A 27,508-nucleotide genomic window follows, 5' to 3' on the forward strand; every position below is an offset into this window, starting at 1 on the left:
TTTAGAAAAAAGGGGGGGTCATTAAAATCGCGGTTTTCAAAGAATAGTCCTTTTTTTATCGAGGCTTAGTAGACTCCCTTGGATTGGCTAGGAATATGCCAATACTCTGCCCAAACAGTGTTTGATATTCACACACAACATTTAGGTTTCAAATAACCTTAAATAAAGAGCATAATATGTGGCACTGTTTTTGAGGTTAACATTTTATTTAAAACTAATGTGTAAAACCATGCACTACTGCGTCACAGCTCCTTTGCATTTCATACATTAGGTATGCATTTAAAGGCTGTGTGATGAGTTTCATTAATGTACACAATTTTAAGTTACCTGCGAGCAAGAAATGTATGTACATATTTTTATTATGGAAAAAGTGAATAAAAAACTGCATAGGAACATCGATTTGATTTTTGTAGACTTAGCTTAACCCTTTCGGCCGTGCCTATATTTGAAAATATGTACATAGATTTAAGAATTTTTTCCTCCCTGAGAGAATAAAAAATGGCAGTTTTCGTTTTTCAATTGCTGGTACAACTGGCTCTGCGCACTATTTAAATTGGATATTAGTTAATAGTTTAGTTTTTTTATATTTAGAAAAATAATTTTTGTGTTCAATATCGACAGATTTTTTTTCAAATGTAAGTTTTGTAGGAATTATTTAAATTTATTAAATTGAAAAAAATGTTATATTTTTTGTACACAGTGTACGATTTGTCATTTTATGTGAAACACGCCCTCTGAGACCTAACATTCTTTCAGATGAAATTAGCGATAACTTCTAAATTAAAAAAAAAAATTCAAATAACCCTACCAATTGTTATCAAGCATCAAATGTTTTGCCACTGCACGTTTTAATTCAGGTCTGAAAGGGTTAATAATATTTCACAGGCATGGGGGACGGGGTTGTACATTGACTGAGGTCATTCCCTCCAGAGTGGGGTTGTAGGTGAGGCTATTTATTGCTTGTTGCAAAAACATATTTTATTTATACTTTTTCAGTTACTATTTAATTCTATACATTCAGAGGCTTGTAAGCAATCGATGACTAGAATCTCATTAGTAAACTATACAAGTTACATCTAAAATCATTATCATCTTGTTTTATATAGGCTTTTCCGAGATCAATCAATGTTGGGGAAAGTGGAAATATTACAAACATCCAAATATTAGCATATTGGGAGACAAAATGAATAGGGTGTGGAAAGGAGAAGTTTAGAAGTCAATAATTATAGCTATTTCAAGTAACTCCCAACCGCCTGGCGCCAGGGACTACGGCATCCCAAATCGGGGTATTTTGTGAGCCTGAAGGTAGTGGGGAGGGGAAGGCGATACGTATAAGGAAGTATCTGGCTTTTCAGCGCTGGTCGCCAAACTTGCCTAAAGCCATTTCAAGCATGGTTTAATTTTAAATGGTGGTCTTACACCATGGCGATACTGATATCTATCTTACTAAGAGTATCTTCCACTCTGGAACGTGCCGAAAAAATGTACTATACCATATATTAATTTAAATTAATAATTTTTGGAACAACACAATTTAATCAAATAAAATTTACTTGCGCACACCAGGATTTGAGAGGTAGACAAGCATTAGAAAACCTGACTTTATCCAATCTAATCAGACAAAATGTGTCGACAATAAACTTTTTTCTTAATCCATAGGAAAATTGAAAAATAAAAAGGATGTTTTTTGACAACACTGAGGTCTTATAACAGCAAAATAGTAAGTGCAGAAAACAAAAAAATATATGTTTGGGATAAAATAGTATGCCAAATTACTCCATTGATACTTACACATCTCTGAACGAGATCAATAACTATTCATCATTTTGTCATAACAAAATAGCTGTTAATTTCGCCAATAGTAAAAACAAACAAAAACTAGAAAACAATAATTGTATAATTTAAAAAGAAAAAAAATGCAGCGTGAATTGTGAACAATTTGTGGTGATGAAATAACAAGAGTATTCAATTTTTTGATATTTGATTTGTAAATTTAAAAAAAAAACTAACTATAAGTCCCTTAATCAAAATGGAAAGTTTTAAATTTTGAGCAGACGAAATGTTATGAAATGTACAAAAGAATTTTGAAAAAATTCGCTTGATGTATATTTACAGGATTCATAAATATCAGAGGAAAATCCTTCATGAACTGACTAATGAAGTGTGTATTACACAGGTTGTAACAATGAGAATGCAATACGATATACTATTAGGGATCAATTTGGTAAACAAAAAAAAAACACTGAAAACTCGCTAATGGAGTATGTACCCGTTCAATTTAACTCGAATCAGTCTCTACAATGTGTATATCATTTCCAAAGTTACACTCTGTATAATACAACAATATTCTACATCTAATTTCCTTACTATGTATACATCGGAAACAGGTCTTTCTGAAAAAATGTTTTAACAACATCTTTAGCGTATTACTCTGCATAGTATGTATTTGTGAACACTAACAATATGGTATACGCTTCTTATACATGACGCCAATTATAAACAATTTGAATATACTGACCAAATGTTTCAGCCTTCAATAGTACAGATTGAGGATATCGTAATAATGTAGGGTTCGTAGAGTTAACATCATTCTTTTTCCCGCCTTGTTGAAAAGAACAGATTTGAAAAACTGTATAATTTGTTCCACATTTAAATAGTTTAGTTGGTTCGGTAGGGCTTCAGTGCCTTCTCCGTAGTAAACATTGCAATGACTGAATAAAGAACAAATTTGAAAACTGTATAATTTGTTACGTAATGAAATAGTTTAGTTAGTTCACTAGATTTTCAGTACCTTCTCCGTAGTGAACATTGTAATGATTGAAGAAATAATGAATTTGAAAACCTGTATAATTTGTTCCATATTTGAATGGTTTAGTTGATTCGGTAGGGCTTCAGTGTTTTCTCTGAAGTGAACATTGCAATGACTGAATAAAGAACGAATTTGAAAAACTATTTAATTTGTTCCGTAGTTTAATACTTCAGTTGGTGCAGCTAATTACATAGCTAGGAGGAATGATGATAACTCTATGACTGGGGTAATAGATGTTGAGTTGATATATTTGTTTGAAAGAGTTGATAGCGGGGTGGGGTGGTTTGGTTTGAAGTCCTCCAGGTGCTCGCTGCTAGTTTCAGCTGTCCGCCTCTAGAGATATATTTGTTTGTTCGCGTTCCTGCCTGAGCCATTCTACAAATTCGTCTAACATCACAGGCCCTGGAAAGATAACATACACAAATAAGTAAAATATATACAAAACAAATGGCGAGAATAAGAAATATATGACATGAAAAACCCTTCAGTACTTTAATCACTTTTGTACAGTTTACAATGTTTTCTGTATATTTTAAATGCGCTATATACATCTTATTTATTAATTTTCCGTAAAAACAAATACTGTTTTAGAAACTAGATAAAATTATCTTTCTGGTATATTCATTTAAAATAAATATTATTATTTCTAAATAATAAAATTTTAATATCAAACGTGAAAAATGTTGACAAAAACTTTAACCACATTTTTACTCCAATCATAGAAAAATTGAGAGAACTCGATATTTCTAAAACACATTTATTTTGTTTGGGGAATTTGTAAGAAAACTGTACCTCACTTTTATTTCATACATATAATAAAAAATAAGAATTACTTTTTAAAGTTAAATCGAATATGAAAAACTCATTTTGGCTATTTTTAGTATTTTATTAATGGATTCCAGCATAAATATTTGAGACAAATTGGAAAGAATTATTATTTCTCTTTCTAACGTCAGAAAAATTAAGTATTTCCGAATGTTAGAAAAAAATATAAAAATACTTTTATAAAATAAATAATATGGATGCCCGGTCATATATGACCTTAAAACGCTGGAGGGTTTAATACTGTAACACTATTCGAAACATTGGCTAAAGAAGAAGGGAGCGCAAAACGGCAAAAAAATAATCATGATAATTATCCAATTCATTTTCAGCAAGCCCATTCATGAACGAATGAATTAATATGGAACACTAATTTTCTATTAAAATTTCGTCCAAAATACCCGTTGGAAAAGGTTCTGCACACACATCAAAACTTTTAAACGTTATTTTTACTAACAATTAGTACCTCTTAGTGTGCACAACTATTTTCAGATCACAATATTATTTCCATCATGAGCTAAAGAGATTTTAAATATACATTCAACTGTTAAAAGTTGAGGTGACAGCAAGTAGTAATAAACAAATAAGAGTAAAACCGAAGTTTTATTTTCTGGGTCCCTTGAAAACGACATAAGAATTAATTGTTATTTGAAGGTAGCTAATTAACTAACTATCACCCAGTTTCTCCACAGAGGTATGCACAGAGGATGGACCTCTACACGCTCCTTCCAGATTCATCGTCTCGTAGATACTCTTCTGTAATTCAGGCTCTTGCCACGGTTCAGGAATTTGATTCATTTGACACGGCCCGAGTACTTGATTCATTTGTCATGGCCCGAGTATTTGATTCATTTGACACGGCCCGAGTAGTTGATTCATTTGATGCCATGTCTTACACTCCATTCTTCAAGGAATAAGGCACTCATAAACTAGGAGAAGTAATAAATCCCACTTACACGCTCCGTCAGCATCGTAATTGTCCAGCTCGAGGTGCACGGTGCGGCTGAATTCGAGGATGTTGCACCACTGGTCGCGGTTGATGACCCGGTAGCGCGAGTTCTCCAGGAAGGTAGAGAAGCGGCTGAGCAGCGGCCACGAGGATCCGAGAAGCAGCTGCAGCATGGCCCGCCCCGTCACGGCTTCCAGGCTGCGCTGGTCTTTGTCCTAAACAAATAAACAACAAATGCCGTCAATGAACACTCTAATCTTAAAACATATTTTAGTTTAAAAATACTGATATTATACCCTAAACCTTTTAAACGCCAGCGTGTGTCATCCCTAAGGATTACTTTATATTATCCATACTACTAAATTTTAATCATATGTAAATAAAATCCTCAGCATGGGAGATCCCAGTGAGGATGTCATTATATCTATTTGTTACAAAAAAAAGAAAATAAAACACTTAATATATTATTAATGATGTGTTTTAAAAATAATTTCTCTGAATATTAATTACTAGCTATTCTGGGAAAACTACATATTGCAGACTGTATACTATTTTTACAAATATATGAACACATTATTTGGTAAAACGGTACAATTTACAAAAACATCATTTGGCAAAATAAAATATTACAAAAACAGAATCATAAATTATACGAATCAGCTGGCAGAACAATCTATTTGTCACAATATACATGTAGGAACCAGTGGTAAGATTGAAAAATACAGTCAAACTTGGTTATAACGAGCACGAGGGGACCGACTAAATTTGCTTCTTATAGCCGCTAATCGATATATATCCAACCTAGTTTTTTTTAAAAGTCATATGTACCTACCTACCTTCCTCTACTATCAATATATTCACAAAAGTACAGTATATTTTCAAAATACGAGTGGGTATTACTTGTTAAAAAATATAATTAGAAAAATACACTTTTATTACTCAAATTTACTATCAATGATTGTTTTAAAGATTTCACTTTCATGCTTCTCAATTTCGTCTTCAAAACAATCAACGCCTTATAACTATCATCACCTTTAAGGCTTCCAAGAAAAATATCACTAAATTGTCTATCTTATTATCACTATCCTGTTCATACAGTACCTCTACAACTTGTAAATTCGCACTTGTCATAAGTAACTAGCGGGATTGTTTTTGTTTTCGACTGTAAAACTTTACTTGTCGCAAACCAGTGATGCACAACCCGCGGCCCCATTCTTGCGGCCCGCATGTAAATTTCATACGGCCTACTTGGCTATAAACAAAAATCTAAATATTTGGGGTAATTCTTGAAAACCCTGGCTGAGAACATTTTTTAACAGAGTTTTGGTTAATTTACGATGCATTTCCTAAATGGAACCAAATTAAAAGAACCAGTTTGCATAACAGGAAATTCAAAAAAATCAACAGAAACCTTAACTCTTGAATATCGCTGTCAACCCCCCCCCACAACAAAAAAAAAATCCGCTTGTAGGTTGCGGCCTGTTTGAAAAATAGGCAAAGCGGCCTCTGCTGAAAAAGTTGTGCATCACTATCAGAAATTTACCCCCTGCAGGGATGTAGGTACTTGTAACTAGGTACCTTCATAAACATACGATGAGTTGTAATACAAAAGAAGCGTAAACAGGGAACAAATTTGCGCAAAGCACAAATTTCGTATGACTTTCGCAGATTTTATGTCAATTTTACATTGTGTCCGATGGATAGCAATGGTTCTCATAGCCGACAATCTTACACAGGTAGTGCCATAAAAGGATGTATCCATCCCTAACGGGAAAGGTAATTCTTGAATAATTCCGTATTATTTTTTCAGACCCAACGACCCATTCATGTATTCGGAAATTGTGTTTAAAAAATTACTTGCTTGGTATATCAGTGAATCAACCTCGTTATAACAATCAACAATTATATGAAGTAAGGCTGAACTAAAATATCGTTTTGTAATTGCTCATTATAGCCATGAGCTCGCTACAGCCGTGATCGCTATAACAAACTTTGACTGTTACATTATTGATGTGTTAGTTGTATTAATTTTTGATTTTTTTCAAATTTTCAGTTTTCCGATTCTTTTGTGGGAAAGCACTTTATTCTTCAATTAAAAAAATATTTTCAGCTACAGCAACATCAATAATGTCATATTTTTCAATCTTACTACTCTAGCTCTCTAAAAACTCACAGACAAGGAACAAATGACCAATAAGGTACAAATTTCAAAGTGCGAAATTAGAAAAGATAGTCAATAGAGAAATAATTCTCAACCTCTGGAAAACTGTTTGTCCACCAGAGACAAGAATTTTTTCACACCGACAAACCGATCGGGCGCTGATGGCATTGGAATTTCGCTCTGGCTGGAATTTTTTGAGATACGATTTAAGGCGAAGCAATGCTAAATCACTATTTTGATTAATCTTTATAACGCATCAGTGTACATTATGAATACCAAAAAATATGCTTTAGATAAATTGAAGGTTTTCCTATGGTTTCGCTTGAGTAGAATACAAATAAAATAATAAATTACTCAGTAAAAAATATAAATGTAAACTACTAAAGCTAAGATAAACTGTGACAGTTTCACTTGATTAACTTTTTTGATTTCTCATAAAATTATTTAGAAAATAAATAAAAACCAGTTTTGTGCTAGAAATATAACGTTTGTAGACTCCGTTTGTCAAGCGATTTTAATGCCTATTACCTACAATATAAGGTATACCAAGAATATACACATTTTTGGCTTGTAGCTTCCTCTTAAACCTGTACGCAATGAGAAAAGTCCATAAAAATTGAACAATTGATTTGGCACATCTAGCTCCCCGGAAAGGGTCTGGTGTACCAAATGCTAAGAGTCAATTTAAAAAATGAATTATCTGTATAACTTACTCTGGCAAAGTCATAGGCATATCTGTAGATTCCTTTAAACTGGTGCGGGTCATTTAATGTATTCCGGAGGTGGTCCAATTTGTTTTGTATTTTACTAATGCTGTCACACTGCATCTCCGCCAGCCCCTGCAGCCACTCCTCTTGCGTGAAGTAGCCCATCTGTTTGGCGCCCATCTTGTACGCCACCACCAGCATCACCACATTCTCTGGTTCCACGGCGATGTCCTCGCAAAACTTCTCCATTCCTTCTGGCCCTAGAAATTTAACAAATAGAAAATGATGACGTTGAAATAAAACAAGAAACCCTTAGACTCAAAGACAAGTGTATAATTATCATGCCAAAGAATTTGGAAGGTGTTATAAAATAAGTACAAAAAAGACAAAACAAAACTACCAATCTGGTTTTGTGTACTTATTTTGGTAAATAACGAATTATGAGTGAAGAAAAAAGTGAAATTACATTCAGATTACAAAATGTCAACCCAACTAATTTATTAAAGTTCCACAAGTAACAGCTTATTTTCAAGAGCTGTAGCAATAAGGTTTTTTTTATCATAACAAATAATATTTTGAAATGTCTTTAAAATTAATTTTTTTTTTTTTTTTTTGTGATTGTACGTTCCGTCAACCGCATTAACAACCTTGCCAAATTGCAATCGGGTACATTTATTTCTTGTATTAACTGCTGTAATGTCATTAGATTTCAGAGAAATGCGTATATGTCTGTGTGTATGTGTACGTGATTGCTACTAAAAGTTGATTGACAATGAGTCTATATACCGAGTTTAAACTCGATTCGATGTCGGAAAGTGGGTTAATTTCCGCTTCCACGATTCGCACTTAATCATTCCCGAAAAACAAAAGAGAAATTCGAATGTATTTAAAAAGATGGGGGAAGGTATACATAATTACATGCAAGGTGCTGTCACAGAAGACTTTTTCTTCATAAGAATTATGTAGTTACCATAGACATATGAATATTAGTAGACCTGCCCTAAGTGATTAAAAGCGTATTATCCCCACTCCCCATACCGGTTCCATTGAGCCGGCTGGGCTCGCGTATGGCTTCCCATGAATCAAAAGAATGTGACGTCATCATTCTTGTTCGAACTAGCGTCGAGCTACGGTCGAGTTCGTTTTACGAAATAACGCGGCAAAATGGTCGGTTGCGCTATGAAAACTTGTAAAAATAGAAGTGAAAAAGAGAATAAACCCAATTGTCGTATTACATTCCATAGGTAAGCATTATTTTAATTTGTTTTAAGCTTATCACATCGTATAATATAGATCAGTTTTAGAAACATATACTATCACGCGATGGACGCGAACAACAAAGCCGTGTCCACAAGAATCAGGGATGTGCCTTCGCCTTTTGCGCTTTGATAAAATATGTATATATATATATATATTTTTTTTTTTATTAATTTAAAAAAAAAACATTACATATTACAGTGATCTTTGGCTGTCCAACTAGGAGATAAACCTGTTTTAGGACAGTCAGAAATAGGCAGATTTATTAAATGCGATTCTTGTTTTGTCTAGTGTATTGACTTTTACTTAATTATTGCTCTTTATAAATAATTTGAAAAGTTTTCTTGGTTGATACAAGCAGTTGCTAACTATATATTTTAAATAATATAAAATATATAATAGTATAGTAGATATATATAAATATATAAAGGTTGTATCGGCACGTACCCGACAAACTTTAACCAGCTATTCCTTAGCACATATGGAGTAAAAAATGTTATGGGCACTTTGCTGTCCGGTAACATTTTTTTTTTAATAAAAAATTTACTATTCATATTTTCACCACATGTCACCAATGTTTTATCCTTTATCTAAGTTTGAAAACCCGTCTGGCAATATTTTGTTCGAGTTTCGTTGAATAATGTACTATGTACCTACGTTGGCGCGCTTTTACAATCACAACGAAATGGCACAGCACCATTCGTCTCATTTTTAACTTTTATTATTTAGTGTGTACGAAAGAGCGAGGACACTTTTTGACGCACTTGCTAATAACAGCTGTTGAACGCGAGAAACAAGGCAAATGACAGTGACGGAGTGTGGATTTTTTATTTATTTTTTGTTTTTAATGGAAAAAAAATGTTACCGGACAGCAAAGCGCCCATAATATTTTTTACTCCAAATGTGCTGAGCAATAAATAGCTGGTTAAAGTTTGTCGGGTACTTGCCGATACACCCTGTATAATAGTATCATTTGGAACGTCTATTTTTTCATGTGTTATTTCTTGTTGGAACTCCGTCGTATTAATAAAGGATAATAAACCAATCATTTTTAAATTTATTCCACTTTAATGGCGTTATTACTAATAGTTATTAATAATAATAATTTTACACAATTCATAAACAACACTTAATATAGGATAAAATGATTGGTTATCAATTTTGAAAAATTGGTATGTTTGGAAGTAAAATGTAGATACAGTGAGCATGTTTGGAATGAAAAATGTATGTGTCATTTTGCTGGCCGATGATATTTTTATCTATTAAAATTAAAAATATTATATTTTTCTATCGTACGTCGCCACCGATCATATATTATCTTTGGATCATACTATCACACGTCGCAACGGACCACGTGTTAGGTACGCGCGTTGTTTCGTATGTACGGTACTGCTGGAACGAGAAGGAGTGCATATCACGTAATGCGCTAGGTTATACCGAGTGGCGATGTGTGATAGAAAAACATGTTTTTTGTTTTTAATTGAAAAAGTGTTATCGGACGGCAAAATGATGTCCAAATTTTTACTACAAATACTCTTAAGAATCGCTGGTAAAAGCTGTTTGTGTATAATTTCATTTGTTTTTTTAGTTGTTTTCCTTTTCTATTATCTTCTTAAAAGTGAAATGTTATATATTTTCTTAAAGATTTCCCAAAAAAGAAGACTTGAAGACAATGTGGCGGCTTTCATCCGGTAAAAGTGAGCAGACAAGTGTTCGTAACCTTCGTATCTGCTCAGAACATTTCAAAGAGACAGATTTTATAATAAACAAACATGGCACACGTGTGCTACGTGTAGGTGCGATCCCATCGGTCTCTTTGTCACCTGTTACAGAAAGAATTATCGTTAGTATATTAATTCTTTAATGACTAATAATTATTTTTTGTAGTTATTCATTACATATAATTATTTTAATTTTACTATCTATCCATTTCAGAAATTAAGCGACAACTTCTCTGAGAAATCATATGTATGTCTTTCTCTAGCTGATGAAAGGGCCAACAATACTTATTGGATGAACCCACAAGAGAATTCTGATTTTTCTCTCGTTTCTTGCTCACCTGCTCTACACAGCACACATGTCGTGAGTTCATTCTTATATTTAATCATTATTTAAATAAATATTTTATAGATAGTGCATGTCACAAATTTGTAATAAATATGTACATTTTTGAAATAAAATAATGACTATATACCTAATATTGTCAACTTTTTCTCGTTACGAAAAGGAATGCGAACCAGAACCTATGACTATGTGCTTCACGGAGATCGAGGCCGTAGCTGCAGCTGCACAGTCATGTGTGCTCGTCAGTTGTATGTTACCCACTCCTATTCCAGAAAGCATTGTGAGTACCAATTGATTATTGACCTTTGATGACTTCAAAAACATATTGTATTATAATGTAGTGCGCGGATCACCTAGTAACCGATTTAATGTTTTATACCTAAAAATATAATATTATGTCTCAATTCCGCAGATTCAGGAGCCCCAACCCGTCTTTATGGAAGAACCACTTATAATATCAAAAACCACTCAAAAAAATAAAGCAATTGAAGTCAATTGCAAAAAAATGGAAAACTTATTATTAGAAAGTAAGTTACTAATTAGAAAATTGAAAAAAATTAACGTTGTTTATAAACGTAAAATCTCGCAACTTACTTGCAAACTGGAAAAATGTAAATCAAATCAAACCTCACATGGCGATATTTTAGCTAATTCTAAATGTTTTGAGCTCGTTAAAAGAGTAGAAACAAAAAACCAAAAGCTTAAGTTACCTAGAAAATATTCCGCATCACTTAGAGTATTTGCTTTTACCCTTAACTATTATTCTCCCAAAGCTTATCAGTACGTTAGAGAATATTTTGATTTTTGCCTTCCTGCCCCACGAACATTGTGTAAATGGCTTCAAGTGATTGATGGACGACCTGGTTTTACAAAAGAGTCTTTTCGTGCTTTGGAGTTAAAAGCGTCGACTACAGGATATAAACTTGTTTGCAATTTGGTCATAGACGAGATGGCCATAAGGCAACTTGTGGAGTGGGATGGAAATAATCATCATGGCTACGTAGACTTTGGATTTGGCGGAGACAAACTCCATCATGGTCAGTCCGTTGCAAAAGAGGCACTCGTTTTCATGATTGTTGCTATAAACGCCAATTGGAAAGTACCCGTTGGTTACTTTCTTGTGGATGGCGTATCTGGTCGGCAAAGAGCTGACCTCGTGCTTGAGTGTTTAGAGGAAGCTGACAAAGTGGGTATTGATATTGTGTCCATGACGTTCGATGGTTGTCCCTCAAATATTTCTATGGCTAAGATACTCGGTTGTTCATTAGAGAGTAATAACTTGAAACCATCCTTCATTCATCCGGTTACGAAAAAGGAAGTGGCTATTTTTCTTGACGCTTGTCACATGCTGAAGCTAGTACGTAATGCATTCGAAGCCAAAAAGATATTGATTGATAGTAAAGGAAATGAAATAAATTGGAATTACCTTTGTAAATTGAATGAGATTCAGGTGCGTGAAAAACTCCACGTCGCAAATAAATTAAGGCCAATTCATATTGATTTCCATAACAACAAAATGAAGGTTAATTTGGCCTCACAATTATTTAGCAATAGCTGTGCTAATGCTCTAGAATTTTGTAGAAACGATTTAAAACTAAAAGAATTTGATGGTGTAGAAGGAACCGTATTCTTTTTAAGACTGATAAATGATTTATTTGATATTTTAAATTCGCGTAATTTGCATCAATTTGGTTTTAAAAAGCCGATAAATGCTGAAAATTACAATACAAATATAATTTTTTTGAATAAAGCCATATATTACTTACAAAATATACGCATTGCAGCAAACAACAAAAATATTATAAATACGAATCGAAAAACAGGTTTCCTCGGTTTTTGTATTTGTATAGAAAGCACAAAACGGTTGTACAATACCTTAATAGAAGAGAGGCAACTATTAAAATACATACCTTTGTATAAATGCTCACAAGACCATTTAGAATTATTTTTTTGCAACGTTAGATCGGCTGGAGGATTTAACAATAACCCAACAGCTCGGCAATTTATGTCTATATATAAAAAATCGCTAGTTCATATGGAACTAAAACAAACAACAACAGGCAATTGTATTCCGTTTGAACAAATTTCAGTTTTAAACTGTTCATCGGCAGTAGAAAGAATAAATATTACATCTGGTACATATTTTGAAAATTGTAGCGACAATGACGATAGCATATGTTATTTTGACGAAATAGATAATTATTTAAGCCAAGACTTAGTTACGGTTCAATTGAACCTCATTGTTGTGACATACATTTCAGGGTTTATCGTTCGACACTTAGGAAAAAAACTACGCTGCAATCAGTGCATTAACGCTCTGTTTTCCAATGAAATATACCCTGAACATAGATTGATAGTAATTAAAGATAAAGGTGGATTACTTTATCCTTCAAAGGATGTAATTGATGTTTGTTGGAAAACAGAAGTCCTCTTAAAAAAACTTCTGGCACAAAGTGGAGGAACCGTTATTTCACCAAAGTTTAAAAAATCTTGGATGGTAGGTAAAATTTTAAAGGCATTTCTAGCTACAAACCTATTTCATTCATTGTACAGTCATCAATTCGATCAATTTCCTACCGAAAATCACATTCACGACCTTATAAGAGCTATTGCTGACAAATATACCGATGTTAGACTACATTATTTTTCAAAATTGATGTCTAATTCAGGGAAGTCGAAAAGACAAGTTTATACGAAAGCGATTTTATTTTCTGGGAACTGAAATTGCTTTATTCATTTACTTAATATTTTATTAATTTTATTTTATACATATCACGGGTATGTGTTGTTTACATTTTTACACAAGGTTTAGTAATAAACAATAGGTTACCAAAAATAATTATTTGAAATGATATTGAAAATTGTGGTTTTATGCATCGAAATCTTTACTTGTTATGTTATCTTTGGTATATTCATTTGCGAAACTGTGCAGATGTCATCTGTGTAAAAGATTAATTTACCATTTACACATAGGTGTATTAGAAATAATAACAAATAATAGAGTTCTACCGAGCCGATCCCTCTGATATGAAAATATCTGGAGTCGGTGAATTATTTTCCCATTTGATCTCTGGTGAGTTGACGTGTTGTTCTTGTATTGTTTTGTATTTATATTGCTTATATAATGCACTTGCATAATGTTGATTGACTAGATGATAATTTGTGGAAAAGTGTGTGAAAGGGTTTAGTTTTTCCTATGGGGAAGATTTAACCCGGACATAAAATTGGAAATTTCAGCACCTATTCTATATAAAAAATATATATTAATTAATTTAATTGCCGGCAACCCGGGCGTTTATTGAATTATATTTAGTTAATGTTAGTAAGTTACCCGCCTCACTAGACAATGTATGTTCTGTTTTAATTGTCGTATTACGCACATACATAGGAATTAATAGACGAGAAGATAATGGCGAGGGGTAAAATCAACTGTTGAAGAACGAAGGGGGTTAAGCTGACTGTGATTCGTCAATAAATCAATCTGACAGTAAATAGGCATCTCGCATTATAATATCACCATTTAGTTCTTAAAAGTAAAATCTGCTTTTGAATGAATAGACATTTTTATATGGGAGCGCAAATTACTCGCCACGTTATGAACTAATTTGCGAAGTCCAAATTCGGCAAAGTAAATTTCTTCTGTTTGCAGAGTCGTAGTTAGTTTCAGAGTATTTAGTTAAGAGACTTTTACAAATGTTTCATAATTTACTTACCCCAGTAAACAACGATGAGCACACTTGAGAATCGCTACATTGTGATGTGATAGTATGTGTTTCTAAAACTGATCCATATAATACGGTGTGAATAAGCTTAAAATAAAGTAAAATAATGCTTACTTATGGAATGTAATACGACAATTGGGTTTATTCTCTTTTTCACATCTATTTTTACAAGTTTTCATATCACAAGTCAACATTTTGCCGTGTTATTTCGTAAAATGAACCGATGATGCCTCGACCATAGTTCGCACAAGAATGATGACGTCACGTTTTCAAATTTCACTTGAGGCCATACGCGAGCCCAGCCGGCTCCAATGAAACCGGTATGGGGAGTGGGGATAATACGCTTTTAATCACTTAGGGCAGGTCTACTAATATTCATATGTCTATGGTATTACGTTGTTTTCGATCATATTCAATTATTAACCTATCAACTGTGGGAGGGACTCCGGAGTCCTCCAAACTAAAATCGAAGATTTTTTTTAAATCAATTTTAACCCGTGTTTACAAAGGAACTGTATGAATAATACGGCCAGAATCGCTTGCGCTAAATATTTCTTTAGGAAATATTTTTTATTTGATAAACGCAGCTTCTTTGACGGCGTTGGAATATATTATCTTCCACTTTAGAACGTGCCGCAAACATCCTTTAAATTATTTTAAATTAGTAAATCGTGAAATAATTCAAATTAATCAAATAAAAATTTTATTTGCACGCTGGGTTTCGAACCCGAAACTTCCCGCTTGCTAGTTGAGAGCGTTACCCCTCGACTACGGAGACCTTCATATCTATGATTTGTAATTTTTCTCACGGACACGGGCGTCATCACAGTCAACAGATTAATACCTTCTTTCTATGTTGGTTCATCTTTAAAATATATTTTTATTCAGCTGTTATTATTTATCTAGCATCGATAATATAACTATTGTACATGTTGTTTTCTCTTAAACTGTGCTTTTATTTTGGTACATTATTTAAACCCCTGTAAGTTGTTTATTGGATGCTGTTCTCACAAATATACTTTAATTATTAACCCTTTTGTCTTTTTCTTTTGATTTCTTCCATTGTCCGTATATATTTATATATACATAATTTATATGTATAACTCGTATATTTTTTAATAATATTATGCATAGTCTTAGAATACTGTTATTATGTCGGTGTATATAATACTGTTTTACTAATTTCTTGCAGACATATTATGATGCTTAAATGTACCTAAAAAAATGTTTATGCAAATATTATACCCAAAAAATAAATAAAAAGCACCTTCATCGACATAATACTCCCAAATAATACCCCACACCTGGCTATGTGGTGGTGAGAAGTACCTAGCTATGTAAATCTGGTCACTGAACACGCCTAAAGCCATTTCAAGTAGTTGGGGCGATACTGAGAGTATCTACAAAAACAAGGAGCAAATAATAATGTAAATGCTACGTATTATTGTGATGAAATAATGTTTGAAATAATTCGCGTAAATTAATTTTAATTAAAAGTGATAATTACATTATTTTATTATTAATGGGAAAAAAAGCGGTTGTGACAACCCTAGATCATTGTTCGAATGTGGCCGTTGCTTAGAGTAATAATATAGCCGTTGTCAAGTGTGCTTGTCGCTGTTTACTGGGGTAAGTAAATTATGAACATTCGTAAAAGGGTCTTAACTAAATACTCTGAAACTAACTACGACTCTGCAAACAGAAGAAATTTACTTTGCCGAATTTGGACTTCGCAAATTTGTTCATAACGTGGCGAGTAATTTGCGCTCCCATGTAAAAATGTCTATTCATTCAAGGCAGATTTTACTTTTAAGAAGTAAATGGTGATATTATAATGCGAGATGCCTATTTACTGTCAGATTGATTTATTGACGAATCACAGTCATCTTCACTCCCTTCGTTCTTCAACAGTTGATTTTACCCCTCGCCTTTATCTTCTCGTCTATTAATTCCTATGTCTGTGGTAGTTACTAACTAAGGTCAACCTCGACTATTCTGTTTATGGTTTTGATGCATAGACTAAATTAGACTAGACACGGCATAATCATTTAAAAATAACCCCAACAGAATTTTGGTTTGGTTCACATGCACATTTATGAAAAGGCTCACACATTGTGTCGCAATGCGAAATGGGCACTGTGCATTGCGTTTTACCTTTTGTTGGTCTAGAGTAAGCTATTTTGCTTCTCAGCTATGCTGGGCAAGTTCATTTTTTCAATCACAAAAATAACCCAGTTCCAAATATTTAAATTTGAATTATGTCCATATTACAACACCTCTGACAACAAATTCTCCGTGGCTTCGCTTACGAGTTTGAACGCTTGTACAAGGAGTTTAAACAGAGCTGGGTTGTTAAGTTCATCTCCATATTTGTGACGTACGCTACGTGGCGTATCGATTTGAAGTTATTTTTGTCTTTTAGTATGGTGGTAATAACGGATGATTGAGCAAGATTCTGGATGCGAAATGAACCATTTTTACGAGTCTTCTGTGGCCAGAAGGTTTGTAAAAATATTTTCTATAACAATTTAGAATTAGACAGTTGAACAGATAAAACAAAGTAATAAAGGAGGTATACTTTACCGAGGATATCAGGCTCGTCAGGAGTAGTGTATTCCCGGAACCACGCCAGGCATCTCTTCACGCTGAAGGATGTGTCTTCTGATCTGGAGCATCGTCTATTGCTGGAAACAATTACATAACACATATTTTCAGATCAGACAAATCAAATGTAGGATGTTACAGTTGCGTCTTTTCGCTTATTTATTATCTCATACTGGTTTATCCGCAGAGTACAATGTGAGACACACACCTCCTTCCACACTACATTCACATCTCTTTTCGCGTAACTTGATCATGCCAAGTCTTTTAAGCCTTTTCGACCCCTTCCATCCACTTCCACATGACATATTTTCTACCGGTTTAAATTCTCTGTTGATTGTAAGTCCACATCTAAAATCATACATTTTTCTATGAACCCTTCAACAACAGTACAGTCAGGTTCATAAGATAATGTATATCAATCTTGAAAATGCAATAAATCATCAACACCATAACATATTTTCATTTAATTTAATTTTTCAATGGAATTGAAAACATTATGAAAACAATGTAGAAACTAGACACTGAAAAAAAAACTACACTCCGTCAGCAGGAAACCCTACTAAGGACTGTGAAAAATGTGACATTCTTATATTATGCTTTATACATCTTGTACAAACTTAGCTATTGAAACTAATAAGTTAATTTTATGGTTAAGCTATTAGCTAAATAATAATTCTTGAATAAATAATTGATAATTAAGGCACTTGGGTAAGCCCACTGTAAGTTTAGGCAAGTTCAATTGTCCACTTCCAGGCAATAAACATGTGTGGCAAGTACATTATTTGCACCTAGAGTTACAAATGCCACATTGAGATTCCAATGCAACATTATTTGCGCATTTGAGTCGATGCCACATTCAGGGCCGGCCCTATGCGGGCGCAATTGGAGCAGTCCGCTCCGGTCGCCGAATTGCCAAGGCGTTGATAATACCTAACACCTAACAGTCTTAACACATCACCCTAACGCATGGCAATAATGTGGTCTAAGCACGTTGCAGTATTTAAAAAAAAATAATTATAAATTTTTAAATTTCGAATTTTTCCAAGCCTGCAAAAACGCTTGAAATCTGGAGGGTACACATGTATACGTCGTAAGGCCATTCCTACATGGGTCGCTATGAAATAATCAACAAGAATTAAAGAACACACAAATACTTTCAAAATAATTTGTAAATAACCCCAGTGGTGCCTGTTGACCTATATGTGAGAAAGTCCTGTCAGAACCTGCTGACCAATCACAGGACGTTTAAGGACGGGTTGTTTCGAAAATTTTGAACAATTCATCAAATTTCAACATTAATTTTTGGGCTCTGTGAAAGTCCAATTCAAGTTCTGTTATTATATCATTATAGGCTAGTTGCTTGACAAAACTGAAATAAAAACAGAACTTGAAAAAATCTTTCACAGAACTTTGAAATTTGATGAATTGTTCAAATTCTCCGAAACAACCCGTCCTATGTCTCTTATGGTTTTAATAATTTTAAATGACGATTTATCAATTCTACGTATAACTTACTTTTATAATATTATGTGTTCAGAATTAGCGTTTGTTGATCTAGATTAGTAGACATGTGTTCTCATACTCCCAGGGGTACGTTAGGTCGCTTGGAGGGGTATGCGCATGTACTGTACGGACACTGTGCGGTACAAACTGCACGGATATTCTGGCTCTTTCTAGAAGAGGTAATCAGGAAAAACTAATTGGGAACCACTGATCTAGATGAATATATATTTTTTTCAAGCCATTATATTTGAGGTGCTTATGTGTATCCACAAACATATAATTATGACCTGATCACAAGAGAACAGGATGTAATTATAAAAAAGCAGAGAAAGTGACAAGAAAATCTAACCACAGTGATTTACATAAACAAAGACAACACAAGCACACTTACTTATCTTCGTCCATACAACCGCAACAGAAACTCGACCTGATACAATTAATGATAATAAAATACCAAAAACAAATAACTGTTCACTCCGAAAATCACAATGACTTATCTCACTGAGAAACAAACAACATTTTTGGCATAGTTAAATCACAAATATCACTGACAATTCAAGGTTGAACTTCTAGAAAAATATTGTATGACTGATAAAGAAACTTGTATGAGAATTGGAGAAAAGTGTATATTAAAGAGGACACACAGAATTGATGTGATTCTAGATGTATTTTAATGTGTCTGGCCTGCACAAAATGCTCAGTGAATTGAGTAAAGATGCCAAATGGTTCATGTGGGCTAAAAACTCTCACACTGAATCCACAGAGATAAAAATAAACACAGACCGCACAAGTATAAGTCAAATTTATCCCAGCACTGAAATATATTTTATTTTAACACCGGTGTCTACCTAATACGAAATTCCCAGCATTATTTGCCAAACCCGTGCAAACTGATTTGTGATTAAAATATGATTTGTTTGTACAATCAAAACCTATTATTACTTACAGATTATTTGAGCTAATCGAAATATATAAATCATATATATTTCGCTGATTTCACCACCATTGCAGATAGTGCATTGATAATATAATACAATAATAATAATTGCATTTAAGAGGAAGCTACAAGCCAAAAATGTGTATATTCTTGGTACACCTTATATTGTAGGCAATAGGCATTAAAATCGCTTGACAAACGGAGTCTAGAAACGTTATATTTCAAGCACAAAACTGGTTTTTATTTATTTTGTAAATAATTTTATAAGAAAGCAAAAAAGTTAATCAAGTGAAACTGTCACAGATAATCTTAGCTATAATACTGTATTTTTTAAAAGTTGTTTCATTTACGTGTTCATACATTTCCATTGAAAAAAATTAATTTTTTAGTAGTTTACATTTATATTTTTAATTGAGTAATTTATTTTTTTATTTGTATTCTATTCAAGCCAAATGATAAGAAAACCTTCAATTTATCTAAAACATATTTTTTGGTGTTCCTAATGTACACCAATTCGTTATAAAGATTAATCAAAATAGTGATTTAACATTAAGCTTCGCCTTAATTGAGATATTAGTAAATTAGACTGTGTTATAAATAGACTGAAGTTATTTAAATAATATTGCTTAATCTAAGGAATAAATTATTAGTATCCCAATAATAAGAATCTGTGCTATCCCAATAAAAACAAAGGTTCTGGCCATTGACGTCAGAAGAGATAGACCTGCACTAACCTCTGGAACTAGGAAGCAAACCTCCTGACGATCATTGAGAGGCGGAGACTTCCAGCGTGTTTTGAATAAAGGTCAACATCGTTCATGCATTGACTGCACAGAAAAGTAAAGTTCGCTAAAGTAAGGTAACGGCTTGCAGCGCAACCTGTCGTGGGACTTTTTTACGCAAGATCTGATTTCGCGTTTCGTGTTGAGGTAGTGGTGACAAGTACCTCGCTATAAAGATCTGGTCATTAAATATGGCTATAGCTATAAGGAACTTTTAAATTCAGAATGGTGGTCTTACACCAGGGCAATACTCTGAGTATCTCCCACTCTGGAGCGTGCCACAAGTGTACTAAATATTTTTTTAAATGTATAAATTGTGACAACACAAATTCATCTAATAAAAATTACTAGCGCACGCCGGGATTTAAACCTGCGACCTTTGGTTTGCTAATCGAGAGCTTCGCCTCTATAGAATAGAGACTATCAATATAATTCACATGATGAATAAAAATTAAGAGTTAATCGTATTATTTTTATGGTACGAGCTTTTGTGTGACGACCCTGATATATTTACAATAGGCATTCACTTGGGCGCATGCAACGCTTTATTGCGGAAAAAAACAATAATTCATTCGTAAAAGTGTCTAACTGAATACTGTAACAAAATATTTGATTTCGGAAACAAGCTTAAAGTTTGTCACTGCTGCTGGTAATTAAAAAAGGACTAGTAATTCGTTAGCAGATTTTATTTTCGAAGTCTTAATAATGATGATAGGTGTCTGAAAACTATCGTATTCATTTATTGACCAATTTTGAAAGGGTGAAGCCCACATCCCTCCCCGCGCTCCTCGCAATATGGTTTGTTCCCTCACCCTCAAGTTTCTGTCTATTGATTTGTTTGTCTATGATTCTGGTGGAATAAATTATTGTGGACAAATTCAAGTCATTGTTCGGCAAATAAAATTTCAGAAACAGTTTTTAAAATTAAATTTTATATGATACAAGACAACAATTATACTTATAGTGGGATTATGCCACCACCAAACATAATCTTCTGAGTATAGTCTCTGCAATCCGAACCTTCAGTAATTCGAACCACCGGAAGATGGGGACGGAGTGGGTGGAAAACACAAGACGTTGACCAATGAAAAAGAAGGTTTAATTTTCTCACGAAATTTATGTAAATTGCCTACTTTTATCAGTATGGACTTCGATGATTCATCGAGCGACCAGGAATATCGATGATATTAATTATTGATAAAGGATGGTGCTCAATCTCAAACAGTCTGGTATAAGCAAGGTATAAGAAGGATTTTAAAAGTTCCAATGTAAGAAAAGTTTTTTGTCATAATTTCAGGAATAGTGCACTGTGACTCCAGCAAAACAAATACTATTTAAAATTAGTATCCTCGCATATAGCACCATGCCAATTGAAGGGGGAAACTTTATCAAAAATCAACTCCCACTCCCGATGACAGTAGAGAGCATAGATATACCGCTCATGTAGACTTATTTTTGTAGTTTGGTTTTACAAAGAAAAAAGAAACACATTCCTCTATTAAAATCATAGACAAATGTTGCAAAACTTCAGCTGTTTCTTAAAGATTCCTTTAATCTGAAAATTTGCTAAAATGAACAGGCTCAGTTTTTAATTATTCTGATTATAGAGACCATAAAGTATTTGATTCATTGGATCTTCTTGAGATATGAGTTTTTTTATATACTTTTGAGTGATACATCATCCCCAATCAAGAAAAAAATCATCAAACCACACACACACGTTGCAAGATTCCTATATTTGAAAGTTGGAATATGAAGGGATAATAAGGACGGGTTGTTTCGGAGAATTTGAACAATTCATCAAATTTCAACGTTCATTTTCGGGTTCTGTGAAAGTACAATTCAAGTTCTGTTATTATATCATTATAGGCTAGTTGCTTGACAAAACTAAAATAAAAACAGAACTTGAAAAAATCTTCCACAGTACTTGAAAATGAACGTTGAAATATGATTAATTGTTCAAATTCTCCGAAACAACCCGTCCTAAGACTTTAATGTTTTTAAAATTTATATAATGTGGAGCTTCATTTCTGCACCACATCACATACGAATGCGGTAAGTCGAACGTGTGCAGCATTCTTTATATAATATTTGATACTCGGTGGTTGAGTGGCCACTCCTAGCCAGGAGTGTGAAATCCGTTGTGCGCAGCATGTTCCAGAGTGATAGCTACTTTCAGTATCGCCCTGGTGAAAGAGCACCATTCAGAATTGGAACGTTGCTTGAAATGGCTATAGTTGTGTTTGGTGACCAGATCTGAAAAGCCACACACTTCACCCCATCTCCTACCCCTCCTCACTACCTTCAGCCTCACAGCATACCCCAATTGGGAATGCCATAGTCTCACTGGCTCACTGGCTCCCTGGCTCACTGGGAGGATTGGTAGAAAGCCATTCATAGACCAGAACATTGTAAGAAAGAGATGCGGAAGTATGTATTAGTATATACAGAGTGGTCCTCACCTATTGTGTCTGGTCCTCTTGGTGTGGTGTTGGGGCTCTAGCTGGTGCAGGGGTGGCGGGGGGGCGGAGGTGGGTGCGGGCGCCGGAGGGCCGCTCCGCTGCCGCTTGCTGCAGCGCGGCATCGCTCCCGCGCACGCCACCTGCCCCTGACAAACACAACAAACAGACTTCACCGTGAGAATACTCTTTTTTTGGTATATATCTATAATCTATTCGAGAAAGAATAACGATACTGGATCAATTTTGCACAAAGTAAGATAAAATTGACCTATCTTTGTCATACAAGAGCAACGTTTGAATTGAGAATTTACTGGAAACGTAAGAGCGTTTCTTACTTGCCACATTTTATCTTAATTTAGTGAGACAATAACACTACTCTACCTATATTTTCTGGTGGTCTTGAAGATATGTCCACACATATACCTACAATAAGAAGTCTAGATATATTGTAAGGTAATTGTTAATTTGGCTTTGATTTTGAAAGCATCAGATGAAATATAATTTATTTTTTGTAATAACATATTATCATAAGATTTCAAAGGGTTGTTTTCAATTAATGCTCCACTAGTTTTTATTAGCTGCTCAGAAAAATCAAATTAATGACACTAATAAACACAATTGTTTTTAATATGGCCAGATAAGTTGTTTATAATAAAGTGTCATTGCATACAGGGCCGGCCTTGTGTCGAATGGCAGCTGGCGCTAGCAAAAACCTCAAGGGGGCTGTGTTAGGTACTATCAGCACCTTAGCAAGTAGGAGCCCGGAGCGGACTGATCCAATTGCACCTGCATAGGGCCGGCCCCGACTGTATACAATATTCACACTCAATCAACTACATTGAATACATAATTTTCTAATTATTATAGATGATTGATTGATGGATTGGTTAGTTGCAAATAATTGTTAGATAGATTACCCACTCGAACGATAGAGATTTACGGGTGTCCGGATTTCAATTCGGCAATTCAATTTAATTATATCATACCTCCAAATATTAACACGGAAACCTAACTGCTTACCGAGGTTTAAAGCCAATGAATCCACTTAGATTTCAGTGTATTCCATGTTTTTAGGTTTCCAAAATTAAAAAATCGGTAACGTATAATTAATTCATCAAAATCACCTACCCAATCTATGTGCTATCACTCGATTGGTTATGGGTTTTTACCAGTTATGAATAGGTACAGGACATAATAACATGTAAAAAATTATTTAAGTTGCATGTTAAATTTCATAAATCATCAAATGAAAAACGCCATTAATGTAATTTCTCACGACAACAAAAAAACTATAAATATGTTGACAATTATTATTAAGAAACAATTTTTTTTTTATTTCAAAGAAAATTTACATTGGATGCATTTTGAATGTTATTTCAACCACCTTGATGCCACTGTGTTGTGGCGGGTGAAGTTTACAAAATGAAGATTTTAATAATATTCATAGTACATAGTTAGTAAATTATACAATCCCGATTTAGTTAATATTTTATGTGATAAATAATTAATTAAACATTGACAAGTATTATTTTTATATGAATTAAGCCAATTGAGGAATGTGAGATATGTGTGGAGGGAGATTCGGGGGTTAAAATGTAGAATGTATGGGTGTTGTAGTTGAAATGTATTGCAGATGTTAGGATCCATGGAGTTATTTGGTTTTTGGAAGTATGGAGTGGAGTTTCTTTTTTTAGGATATCAGGGAGAAGGTTGAAGGTTTTGGGAGCTAGGTAGGTGAATTGTCTTTGTGCTGATGTAGTATGAGGTTTAGGCATAGACATATGAATATTAGTAGACCTGCCATAAGTGATTAAAAGCGTATTATCCCCACTCCCCATACCGGTTCCATTGGAGCCGGCTGGGCTCGCGTATGGCCTCAAGTGAAATTTGAAAACGTGACGTCATCATTCTTGTGCGAACTATGGTCGAGGCATCATCGGTTCATTTTACGAAATAACATGGCAAAATGTTGACTTGTGATATGAAAACTTGTAAAAATAGATGTGAAAAAGAGAATAAACCCAATTGTCGTATTACATTCCATAAGTAAGCATTATTTTACTTTATTTTAAGCTTATTCACACCGTATTATATGGATCAGTTTTAGAAACATATACTATCACATCACAATGTAGCGATTCTCAAGTGTGCTCATCGTTGTTTACTGGGGTAAGTAAATTATGAAACATTTGTAAAAGTGTCTTAACTGAATACTCTGAAACTAACTACGACTCTGCAAACAGAAGAAATTGACTTTGCCGAATTTGGACTTCGCAAATTAGTTCATAACGTGGCGAGTAATTTGCGCTCTAATGTAAAAATGTTTATTCATTCAAAAGCAGATTTTACTTTTAAGAACTAAATGATGATATTATAATGCGAGATGCCTATTTACTGTCAGATTGATTTATTGACGAATCACAGTCAGCTTTACCCCCTTCGTTCTTCAACAGTTGATTTTACCCCTCGCCATTATCTTCTCGTCTATTAATTCCTATGTCTGTGGGTTTAGGTATATTTAAGACATTATACTCGATAAAAAGTCAGATTGAGGAATATCTTGTCGGTGGCTTATTGATAACACATATTACCATTTTTTGAGCTATTGCAGAGGATTAATAATAGTTTGAGCACAGCCACCCCAAAAGATGATACCGTATGCTAATATTGGCAGAAAGCATGGCATACTAATTTAAGTGTTGTACGAGTAAGAATATTTCTAAGAGTTCGAGTTCAGGAGTTAGGCTGACTATATACTGATCCCAACTTAGATGTTGATCAATCACAATTTTCAGTCATATTTGTATTTTTCATTTTCATCGTATTGAAAAAATAATAACAACGCACTTGAACGATGCATTATTGTTATTCATTTTATTTGTAAGTTATTGGCCGATTGCCAATATGTCTATGGATAAGGATTTAGATCAAATAATAATGGTGTCAGTTTTGCAATTTTTAAAAGCTTTCAAAATATACTTTACATTTATCATAAGGAATCTTTTTCAAATGACAGATATTTCCGAACAACGAATCAATAATTTTCACAGCATAAATAATAAGTATTGAAACATGTCTAATGTAAAAATTTATAAAAGCATTTTGGCGATTAGTGTAAATGAATGAGATGAAATTTTATGTATAGTTTTCGTGATATATTGTTGTAGGATATCATAGCAATAGCAATTTATGCACTTTTTAATTGTTTACTTATTATTATTGCTATATATATTATGTTTTCTATAGCTGTCAAATAACCACATAATATAGACCTAAAATAAAAATGTCTTCGGAATTGTTATTGATAATTAATAATAAATCCTTGGAAAATTTTTGGATTATTGACTATCAGCATGGTTTGAATTATGCAGAGCATTTGTCAAAAGTGTAAAAGCAATGACTTATTTGTTAATTGTAAATTTAATGATAACATGGTACATGCAAAAAAATAATGTAAGTTGTCAAAATGAAACTGTATCCTTGAGAATGGAAAAATCCTTGGGGTACTTACGACTGGAGGCAGATTTGAAATTAAATTGGAGAAAACGAAGCGATTTTGGTCGCCTATCGTGGAGCCGTTGAGGGAATAATTGTGATAATTGTGCAAATCCAGGGTTTCGACGTTTAGGACGGTCGACCGTGAAGAATATAACCTGAAATGTTAAGACATCGGTAACAAGACGGAATCTTCTTCAATACCACAAAAATAACGTTTAATTGTATAAAAGCGGTAAATTATGAAAACATTTGAGGGTTTGCACATTTTCAAGTTCGCATTTGCAAAAATGGGGATGAGAAGGGGTGAATTTTGGCGAGCAAAGCTTTGTCACTTACCGTTTTGCGAGGGGTTTTGGGTCGGGATATGCCGGACTGGTAATGTTTTTCAGGGTTTTTTAGCCCGTTGGGGCTTTTAGACTTTTACCGACGCCCAGCTGTGAAAAAGTCCAATGTGTGCGAGCGTACATATGATTGGTTCCCAGTACACCTACATATACGAATTGCGAACACTACGGACAGGCAATAAGCAACTCAAAACCGAATTGAATTTCTCACGCAACGCTAATGTCCAACTATCGTCAAACGTTCGTAAAGCGAGCGGGAGAGCCTCGCTACTCAGCCGCAAGATGGCTCTATATCGAACAGATGTTTTGCAAATTAGTTTCAGTTAAAATACATAGATGTCTAGTTTGTTTACATCAATGATATTAACACCAATATCCACTATGGGTGTTATATACCTATCGTTGGTTTACATAATAATAAAATCTTAGTTAAATTCATTTTTGTCAAATTTTGGAAAAAATGTAAACTTACGTATATGCCTGCAAATAACACATTAAAATAATAATAATAATGTATTTACGTATTTAATTTCTATAGCCGACTCCGGTGCACAATTTTACGCAGGTCAAAGAAAAAGGTATAAAACAAAATTTCCGCGAGCCGCTTGCGGTTGCTTTGTTCCTTTCCTGTAATTCACTGCTTGGCTCGCCGATATTTGCTCCGTAATAATTTACGTAATTATACGTAAATTAGGATGCGTATAAACACGTGAGTCAAACTACTGTATATAGAAAAGAAACGAAGCAATCGCAAATGGCGCGAAACGCCGCTTGCGGTTGCTTCGTTTTTCTTCATGTATATACGCAGATTTAGAGACTAATCGCACTTGATTTCATTCAGGTGTTAACGGGTTCGATTCCCGCCACGCGGCGTAAGAATAAATTAA

At 33.9% G+C, this 27,508-nt stretch overlaps 1 protein-coding gene and 1 long non-coding RNA gene across 3 annotated transcripts; one reads left to right on the top strand and one right to left on the bottom strand.

Annotated features, from left to right (window-relative positions):
* Positions 1-1,879: 1,879 nt before the first annotated feature.
* SCCRO4 (DCN1-like protein SCCRO4) lies at positions 1,880-26,856 on the bottom strand. Of its 2 annotated transcripts, XM_089637428.1 has the most exons (7): positions 26,614-26,856; positions 26,291-26,432; positions 22,780-22,925; positions 17,075-17,175; positions 7,455-7,708; positions 4,588-4,795; positions 1,880-3,211 (listed from the first exon to the last, which is right to left on the bottom strand). In XM_089637428.1, exons 3-7 carry the CDS (start codon positions 22,899-22,901, stop codon positions 3,129-3,131), a joined length of 768 nt encoding a protein of 255 aa, XP_089493554.1. In that variant the 5' UTR covers positions 22,902-22,925; positions 26,291-26,432; positions 26,614-26,856; the 3' UTR covers positions 1,880-3,128. The 2 variants fall into 2 exon arrangements, with proteins under 2 accessions (XP_089493554.1, XP_089493555.1); XM_089637429.1 differs by lacking the exons at positions 22,780-22,925; positions 26,291-26,432; positions 26,614-26,856 and adding an exon at positions 18,990-19,336.
* LOC149420022 (uncharacterized) lies at positions 9,339-11,127 on the top strand. Its single transcript, XR_016302780.1, has 3 exons — positions 9,339-10,548; positions 10,641-10,787; positions 10,933-11,127. It is a non-coding gene; the product is annotated as an uncharacterized LOC149420022 (long non-coding RNA).
* Positions 26,857-27,508: the final 652 nt, after the last annotated feature.

The sequence above is a fragment of the Hesperophylax consimilis genome, chromosome 11 (genome assembly GCF_061612785.1).
Source record: "Hesperophylax consimilis isolate HC1 chromosome 11, BYU_Hcon_1.0, whole genome shotgun sequence".
Taxonomy (NCBI): domain Eukaryota; kingdom Metazoa; phylum Arthropoda; class Insecta; order Trichoptera; family Limnephilidae; genus Hesperophylax; species Hesperophylax consimilis.

What these genes read in the sequence shown, in the direction of transcription:
- SCCRO4 (XM_089637428.1), bottom strand. Translation starts at nt 22,901, where the DNA reads ATGCCGCGCTGCAGCAAGCGGCAGCGGAGCGGCCCTCCGGCGCCCGCA. An exon ending in ATGCCTATGACTTTGCCAGA is followed by an intron (nt 4,796 to 7,454) that starts GTAAGTTATACA and finishes TTATTTGTTTAG; the next exon opens with GACAAAGACCAGCGCAGCCT. An exon ending in TTACGATGCTGACGGAGCGT is followed by an intron (nt 3,212 to 4,587) that starts GTAAGTGGGATT and finishes TTATCTTTCCAG; the next exon opens with GGCCTGTGATGTTAGACGAA.